This window comes from Otolemur garnettii, unplaced genomic scaffold (assembly GCF_000181295.1).
Source record: "Otolemur garnettii isolate 467f Iridium unplaced genomic scaffold, OtoGar3 scaffold00043, whole genome shotgun sequence".
Taxonomy (NCBI): Eukaryota; Metazoa; Chordata; class Mammalia; order Primates; family Galagidae; genus Otolemur; species Otolemur garnettii.
In genome coordinates, this window is record NW_003852438.1 from 11,478,372 (window position 1) to 11,487,096 (window position 8,725).

At 57.9% G+C, this 8,725-nt stretch overlaps 2 protein-coding genes across 3 annotated transcripts in view; one reads left to right on the forward strand and one right to left on the reverse strand.

Annotated features, from left to right (window-relative positions):
• Positions 1-242: 242 nt before the first annotated feature.
• Positions 243-6,403, forward strand: NAB2 (NGFI-A binding protein 2). Its single transcript, XM_003790551.1, has 7 exons — positions 243-700; positions 2,053-2,920; positions 3,335-3,468; positions 3,849-3,900; positions 3,995-4,127; positions 4,329-4,520; positions 5,530-6,403. The coding sequence occupies exons 1-7, from the start codon at positions 618-620 to the stop codon at positions 5,637-5,639; spliced, it is 1,572 nt and encodes a 523-aa protein (XP_003790599.1). The 5' UTR covers positions 243-617; the 3' UTR covers positions 5,640-6,403.
• The window catches only part of STAT6 (signal transducer and activator of transcription 6), a 16,447-nt gene continuing 14,064 nt past the window's right edge, over positions 6,343-8,725 (reverse strand). For both annotated transcript variants that reach the window (XM_023513602.1, XM_003790548.3), the window contains exons 20-22: positions 7,960-8,025; positions 7,740-7,868; positions 6,343-7,655 (exon numbers count right to left, since the gene is read on the reverse strand). In XM_023513602.1, the coding sequence (XP_023369370.1) occupies positions 7,466-7,655; positions 7,740-7,868; positions 7,960-8,025 (385 nt within the window). In that variant the 3' untranslated portion in view covers positions 6,343-7,465. The remainder of the gene's footprint in view (positions 7,656-7,739; positions 7,869-7,959; positions 8,026-8,725) is intronic.

The following is an 8,725-nucleotide window of genomic DNA, read 5'->3' on the forward strand; positions in this document are numbered from 1 at the left end:
AGAGGAATAGGAGTAGGGGGAAATAGGAATGTCGCCGGCGGGGCGCTCACGTGGGTACGTGGGCGCGAAGAGGGCCGGCTGTGCATCCGGCGTGGGCGGCACGGAGCGAACTCGCCCCGCCCGCTGGGTCTCCGAGCCGGCCCTACACATCCCGGCCTCCATCACCCGGGTCCCTAACACTGCCCCGCGGCTGAGTCCCCGCCCCCACCTTCTGTTCCACACCTCCTTCCCCCAGTCTCCGCCTCTCTCGGTCTCAGCCGCGGCGTCTTCACTGTCGAGCAGCTCCGGCGCCCGCCCCCCGCCTCTGCCCCCGCCTCCGCCCCCGGCTGTGCCCACGCCCTCCGCCCGGCAGCCCGGCAGCCAGCGCCGCGCGGGCCTCGCTCCCCTTGCGTCCTGCGGGGGCGGAGGCGCGGAGAGGCTGCAAGCGCAGCCGGGGAGGGGGGGGGCAGAGGCACAGACAGAGGCGCGGAGGCTCGGAGAGAGAAGACGTGGAGGGAGGGACGGAGCCTGGACAGCGGTGGACACGGCATCGTGTGCGGGAAAGAGCACAGCGCGCGACAGGCGCCTAGCGCCGGGCACCAAGCGGGGCAGCCAGCCCGGGTGGTCCCCGGCCGTCCATGCACAGGGCGCCTTCCCCCACAGCCGAGCAGCCGCCGGGCGGAGGTGACAGCGCCCGCCGGACCCCGAAGCCCAGACTCAAGTTAGTAGGCAAAGGGAGGCGTCGGGGTGTGGAGATGGGTGGAGCTGGACTCGGGATCGGGGTCCGGAGGGTGGAGGTCGTGGCGAGGACGTGAGGAAGTGGGACGGGGGTGGGGGGTGGAGACTGAAGGAAAAGGGGGTGCGTCTTCGAATTAGGGGACCCTGGGAATAGGCAAGGATCGGATGAAACTAGATCTGAAAGAGTAATACCTAATTCTTCAATTCTGGTTTACTTTGTGGGCATGACCTGTGAGCCCCTGGCAAAGAATGTGGGAGCCCCCAAGCGCCAAGGGAAGCTCAGAAGCTCAAGTTGACAACAGTGTTGGGAGGGGTTGGGGGGCGCTCAGCAGGCTCAATCTGTCCGGCATAGAGCGTGCGGCCCCAGGGTCCAGAAGAAGCCAGTACCTTTGACTTACAGGCGCATCCCCGAGGCTGCAGAGAGGCAGGGGATATCTCAGGCGTCCCCTGCCATATTTGTCTCTTTATTCACAGAGTCTAGAGGGGACTATCGATGTGCAGCCCCTCACCCCAAAGGCCTTGAGCCGTTCCCCCACTCACTTGAAGCTGTGGGTGGAAAATAAGGGAGAGGAGTCAGCAGGAGCCCGAGGGCGGTTTTCCGCCCACGGATGCTACCACTGTGGGAGTACGTGGGGGCGGAACGGCCCCAGAGCAGAACAATTGAGGTGCCCCTCCCCTTCTGTGGGCCCCTGAGCTGAAGGCCTACAGAACAAGTAGGGAATGTCACTGCTAGAATGGGGGCAGCTGAAGGGGCCTGGGCAGCCTGGAAGGGAGAAGTCTTGGCGGGGAGAGAACAAAGGTTCATTAAGAATGCCTAATTCTTGTGAAAAGGCGAGGGGACAGGAACAGGGATCCACCTGGTTCAGTGAATGGCAAGGCTAGGGAAGGGCCACACCCCTCCCTCTCAGCCACCTGGGCAGAGAGTGAAGCTGGCTAGCAGTGGCCGCCAGTGTCTGCTGTGGGGAGAATGAGGGTCTTGCATTCACCTTAACATGGATGTCTCCTTAAGTAATGGTGAGGCCGCTGGGTGTTTAGGGTGGGAGGTGAAGATTGTGTTTGGGTGAGAGGGAGGTCCAGCCATCCCACGGGTTTGCTGATCAGCCTCAGAGTTTAAGGTCTTCTTGCCCGGACTAGAAGGGTACCTGCAGAGACGGGACACTGGCCTTTGGTACTTCTGGCTAGTCTGAGATGGCATTGCCTCTGGGCACAAGACCATGCAAATGAGGGAGGGGAAGAGAAGTAGGCAGGAAAGAGAGAACAATTGCTAGTGTGGGTTGTATGGGTACGCAGGAGGGGGGCTTGCACTGACTGCCTCTTTTTGCCCCTCCTTCTCAGGCCCAGTGCCCGCAACATGGCACTGCCTCGGACTCTGGGGGAGCTGCAGCTGTACCGGGTCCTGCAACGTGCTAACCTCCTTTCCTACTACGAGACCTTCATCCAGCAGGGAGGGGACGACGTGCAGCAGCTGTGCGAGGCTGGCGAGGAGGAGTTTCTAGAGATCATGGCACTTGTGGGCATGGCCACCAAACCTCTACATGTCCGTCGCCTGCAGAAGGCACTGAGAGAGTGGGCCACCAATCCAGGGCTCTTCAGTCAACCTGTGCCAGCTGTGCCTGTCTCCAGCATTCCGCTTTTCAAGATCTCTGAGACTGCGGGTAGCCGGAAAGGGAGCATGAGCAATGGGCATGGCAGCCCAGGGGAAAAGGCAGGCAGTGCCCGCAGTTTTAGCCCCAAAAGCCCCCTTGAACTTGGAGAGAAGCTATCACCACTGCCAGGGGGACCTGGGGACCCCCGGATCTGGCCAGGACGGAGCACTCCAGAGTCAGACGTTGGGGCAGGAGGAGAAGAGGAGGCAGGCTCTCCCCCCTTCTCCCCACCTGCAGGGGGAGGAGTCTCTGAGGGGACTGGGGCTGGGGGGTTGGCAGCAGGTGGGGCTACAGGTGGTCCAGACAGACTGGAGCCAGAGATGGTACGCATGGTGGTGGAAAGTGTGGAGAGGATCTTCCGAAGTTTCCCCAGGGGGGATGCTGGGGAGGTCACATCCCTGCTGAAGCTGAATAAGAAGCTGGCACGGAGCGTGGGGCATATCTTTGAGATGGATGATAATGACAGCCAGAAGGAGGAGGAGATCCGCAAATACAGCATCATCTATGGCCGCTTTGACTCCAAGCGGCGAGAGGGCAAGCAGCTTAGCCTGCATGAGGTGAGGACCCAGGGCCAACCAGGAGTGCCCTTGACTCCCAGGCCTCAACCCCCTTATCTCTGAGAATTCTTACATTCTCCAACTCTGTTTCATTGCCCCTTGGCCACACCTCCAGGCCCTGGCCCCTCTCTCCCACCCAACCCCAGCTGCTGAGGGGGAAGCAGATACAGGTGAGAGCCCAGCTGCACATCTCCATGTCACTTAGGACCCCACAGGAGTGGGGGTGGCCCCGGGCATTCTTCGGAAGCTGTGGGTGCTGATCTCTGTCTTCCTCCCTCCAAAGCTCCTGTGTAGTGTTGTAACCAAAGGCAGCCTCCACTGGGTGGGCCTCCCCTGTTTGGTGGTGAAGAGGTGTGAGGAGGACATCTGTGAGGCAGTACGGTTCTGACTGTTCTGGCTGCCCCCTCTCCACAGCTCACCATCAATGAGGCTGCTGCCCAGTTCTGTATGAGGGACAATACACTCTTACTGCGGAGAGTGGAGCTCTTCTCCCTGTCCCGCCAAGTGGCCCGAGAGAGCACCTACTTGTCCTCCCTGAAGGGTTCCAGGTGAGACCCTTTCCCCAGGTCCTTTCTAGGTTGGAATCCTGCCAAGGAGTTCAATTCCATCCTAATCTCCAGCTCAGGTGGCTCTGGGCCTGCTTCCCATTCACTTGCATGTCCAGCTTCTGACTAAACCAGCTTGTCTGAGATCAAGTCTCTCCCCCTTTTAGGTTCCCCCAGCCTCCCACAACAATAGTGCTTGAAGTAGAAACTCTTATCCAGCTATCTTTTTTGCAAAGTTTTTAAATAATGCATGCCCCTGTCCAGATGCTGTGCCCTGCTCATCAGGTGGCCCTCCCCAGCCTCACCATTCTTTGCATTTGTTGGCGCCCTACCCTTTTGAACCACAGGCGCCACCCACCTTTGCATTCTTTATCTCTTTGCAGGCTCCACGCTGAAGAATTGGGAGGCCCCCCACTAAAGAAGCTGAAACAGGAGGTGTGTTTTCCAGGGTACATGTAGGGAGGCAGGGCATTCTTCCCCCACCTTATTCCTTACCAGATCCTCATTTCCCAATTTGGGACATCCACAGGTTGGAGAACAGAGTCACCCTGAAATCCAGCAGCCTCCCCCAGGCCCTGAGTCCTACGTACCCCCATACCGCCCCAGCCTGGAGGAAGATAGTGCCAGCCTGTCTGGGGAGAGTCTAGATGGACACTTGCAGGGTATGTCTGCAAACACTTCTTTCTTTACTGGGAACAAGAGAGGGTTGGAGGGGGGTAGGAGTGAACTAAGAGGCAACTGCCTGGAACAGGGTTGGGAGGCCTGGCTGGATGGGGGCAGAAGGTTCTATGGGTCTGGCTGTGTGGTTGAGGGGGGGTTCCCTTGGCTGCTGCCCTTTGCCTGACCAGTGCCCATGCCCACAGCTGTGGGGTCATGCCCAAGGCTGACGCCGCCCCCTGCTGACCTGCCTCTGGCATTGCCAGCCCATGGGCTATGGAGCCGCCACATCCTGCAGCAGACACTGATGGACGAGGGGCTGCGGCTCGCCCGCCTCGTCTCCCATGACCGCGTGGGCCGCCTCAGCCCCTGTGTGCCTGCAAAGCCACCTCTCGCAGGTGAGGCAGCCAGCAGTGCTGTCCCCAAGCACCCCAGCCACCCAAGCCCCACACAGCAATCCTAGTGTCCTGGGGTTAGATGGGAAGAAGAGGGGATATGGTCACCACAGAGAGCAGTCTACTGGTGCTCTCCCCTGAAGAGTCAGACTCCAGCCAACCAGGCTGTGGACTGAGGAGAGAAGGACCCTGCTAATCCCACAGGGGAGAGACTGGTCCTGATGGAGAGCTGTGAAGGGGGAGCTGGGAGAAGCCAGTGCAGAGAATGGGGGTTGAAGGGGAGCAGGAAGGAGGTCGCCAATAAGGGAAGCTAGGCCAGATCTTCCATCAATGCGAGAGGGAGGAGCAAGCTGGGAGTTGTGGGGGTGGGGTTGCCCGGCTTGGAAGCAGAGGAGCCCAAAGGGGTATGCTTTGTGTGTGGAAGGGGGAAGAGAGAGTGGGCAGGCAGAGGGCTGGGCAGCGGCTGGGCTGAGAGTGACGCAGCAGACAAAGCCACCAACCCTGGCTCGGTATTTTTAAACTGTGTGTGGGTGGCAAGTGGAGGCGGGGACTAGAAGGGGGGCTCTTCTTGAGGGAGGAGCAGGGAGGCCAGCTTCCTGTGTTCCCCCTGATTTGGCTACCAGAAAGCCTAGGGGGCCTTGGTAGGGTGGGTGGGGCCTGGGAGGGGACCAGGCTTGAATGGGGGTGGCAGAGCCTGGGGAGGGGGGAGGGGGAGAGGTCAGAGCCAAACCGCCCCCGCAGCTCCTGACAGAACCAGAAATTCCAGCAGAACGGAGGCGGGAGAGACAGAGAGAGAGACATACAGAGACAGAGAGCTACACACAGCCAGAAAGGGGAGAGGGGCTGCACACCCATGGGTATGGCACCCCCCCATACGTTTGCACTGGGGCAGAGGCAGTAATTCAATAACCTGAGCTCGTCTTCACAGCTTTGTCTGCCCGTTTCTGTTCCCAAACCCTGCTCTCTCCAGCCTTCATCTTTCCATTCTAACTGATCCCTTTTCTCCCCACAGAGTTTGAGGAAGGGCTGCTGGACCGCTGCCCAGCTCCAGGACCCCATCCCGCTCTGGTGGAAGGTCGCAGGAGCAGTGTGAAAGTGGAGGCTGAGGCCAGCCGGCAGTGAGGGGTAGACTGGTGTCCTCAGACCCAGGACCCCAACTTCTGGTTCACACAGATCCCACTTTCTTCACCCCTGGAGCCTAGTCACAACCCTGGATCCTTCCGCTGCCCTTCTCCTGCCTCCCCATCTGCTCCATGGACATAAGACTATGGGGCTTCAAGCAATAATGAGGAGGGGTCTGGCGAGAGGACACTAGGAGGGTGCGTGGTGCCCCTCACCCCTACCCAGAGCCAGGGGCAAGGACTTTGCCTCCAGGGAATTTGGGTTTCTCCCTCCTTCATAGAGCACACCCCCATTCTCTAGGTTCACACTAGTGGTGTGAGCATTGGACTCAGTTTGGACATGGGGGAAAGTGGGACTTCCCTGGGAAGGTCTAACAGTTAAAAATGGCAGCATTTCACCCCCAAACTGGGGGCCTGGGAACACTGGACTTGCTCCTGCTCCCCGTCCTTCCCCGTTTTTGTGCTTCTAGTTGGTTTCTTTAATTTAACAAGTATACAGTTTGCCCCCCTTTCCCAGCTCTCCTTTACATCCTCAGCGGTTCTTTCCCTCCTGCCCTGGGGGGGGGGGGCTGGGCAGTGGATGTGAGACCCCTTCACTGGCCCCCAACCCCCTCAGGAGGCCTGGGTCAGACTCAGGGTCTCCCCCAGCTGGGGGTGAGGCTGCAGTACCTGTCTGAGCAGTTAAGAGCACCTTTCTTTTCAGATTGTGTACAGTAGATTATTTATTTTGTTATTTTGGAATAAAATTTATTTTATGGCTTAGGATCTATAGTCCCTCCTTATGAGGGAGAAAGGGTGGCATGGGATGGGGAGTGAAGGGAAGATGGCAGTAGGTGGGAGGCATAAAAGATGCAGTGGGCAGGACCCCTACTGTACTGAGGGCCACGAGGCTGGGCCTGGACTCTGCCCCCCTTTCTCAGGCAGCATTGGAGGTGTTGAACCACGTGCAGATGTCACTACCACGTAGAGCCATTTGGACGTCATGCTCAAAACTGAGTACATCTGTGTTAGCACATGTCAGAGAGGCCAGCACACTCACTAGTATTTGTGCAATATCGTCTGTCCTCATAAATTGTGTTCTCAAAGAAAGATTGACACATGTTTCTATGTGGTCATAACACAACTTATTTGTGGGCCTTCTATACCTTAACAGGCCTCAGGTACACACATCTCACACAGCTGTATACAAACTCTGCCATTGTCCTGCCTAACCTCATACATGTACCGAAATCTCCATCTGGCTGACAGGAATCTAGAGCTTTGGGGGATTTTTTAATCTGGGCAAAACCCTTGTCAGTAACTGTGTGTCCAGACCCCTTCTCTCTTCCCAACCAGGGTCCCCTGAACTGCTTCCCCATTCTGCAGGGCTGGACCCAGTTCCCTCTCTCCCTGGCCTCTAGTGCAAATGGGTCTGCGTGTTTCCACATACGTGTTTGGGGCCCTGGCTTGGAGGGTAGAGAAGCCCTCTGTGCCCTAACCTGTGCTCCTGCCAAGCACCCCTCCTGCTCAACACCACCTTCCAAGGCAAGCTGTGTGCATGTGTGTTCTCTGAGTGCAGGCATGTTGGGGTGTGTCTCACTTTGGAGCCTGAACTTCCCTTCTAGAGCTGGAAGGAGGTGGAAGGGGGCGGGATTTGTGGTGGGAAGAAAGACGTGGATTGGCTCCACCCACCATGCATTCTGATAGTCTTTACTCCTGACTGAGGAGTAGATGGGGACAGGAGGACACCCTCCCCACCTGCAGTTTGGCAGGAGCATAAGCAGGTGTCCAGAGCAGGTCCATGGGGTATAGAAGAGCTGCTTCGCTGGGCTCCCTCTCCAGCTGGGATCACCAACTGTGGTTGGCCCTTAGGTCCAGGTGGGACAGTGAGATCCCAGATTGCCCATAGAGGGAGGGCTGCAGGAGGGACTGAGCCCCCAAGGACCCCCCTCCTGACTCCCCTTGCCCTTCCAGGAGAAGCTTGGTGAGGTCCTGTTCCGTGGGAGGCAGGAGAGGAGGGAACATGTCTTCACCAATCCTGCAAGATGGAGAGAAGCCATGGAGTAGGTGTGATGTCCACTCCCCTAGCCTACCCAGCCACCACCCCCAGGCCAACACTCACCAGGTACCCTGAGGAAACCCTCCCACTGGCTGGCTCAGGCAGCTGTCTTCAGCCATGGTCACATCTGTGCAGAGCAGGGGCTCAGGGTTGGACACAGTGTGCTTCTGAGGCTGGCACTGGAGCAGGCCCCTGCCAGGAACCAGGGCAGGAAATAAGGAGGGGCCAGGGTAGGGTCAGGCAAGAATGGGAATATGGAGACAGGAGGGGCTTTGTCACTCACTGCGGGTGAGGCTGGTCAAAGGGCAGGCTCATCTGGTTCAGGCTTGGGGGGATCTGCAGGTGAGGCCTAGAAGCAGGAAGGAGCACAATCATAGGCAGGATGGATGATAAAGGCAGGGTAAGGCAAAGTCAAGACCACTGAGTGAGAAAACAAGCTCCAGGTCCTGATCCTGACCACTTAGATGCTCATGACTGCCTGGCCTTGGGCAAGCTAGCTCTATGCGGTCAGTCTTCTCATCTGTTAAGATGAGGAGTGGGGGCTCACACCTGTAATCCTAGCACCCTGGGAGGCTGAGGCAGGTGGATTGCCTGAAATCCGGAGTTCAAGACCAGCCTGAGCAAGAATGAAACCTTGTCTCTACTAAAAATAGAAAAACTAACCAGGCATTGTGGCAGGTCCCTGTAGCCCCAGCTACTCGGGAGGCTGAGACAAGAGGATAGCTTGAGCCCAAGAGACTGAAGTTCAGTGTGAGCTGTGAACCACGGCACTCTATCCAGGGCAACAAAGTGAGATTCTGTCTCAAAAAATAAGGGGGGAGGGCTGAAAAGTCCCTGTTGCACAAATATGCACAGTGACATGGGGTTCAGGTCAACACAGCTTGGGAACAGCAGGCTGCACTGCCAAGGGTCGGCGGTCAGCTCCATCTAGGCTGTGTAGGTGCTCTCTGAGGCTCCCACCATGAAACTGCCTAGGAACTGCTTTCTCAGAACGTGCCTGTTGTTAAGGGACACATGACACAAACACTTGAATTTTTTTTTTTTTTTTT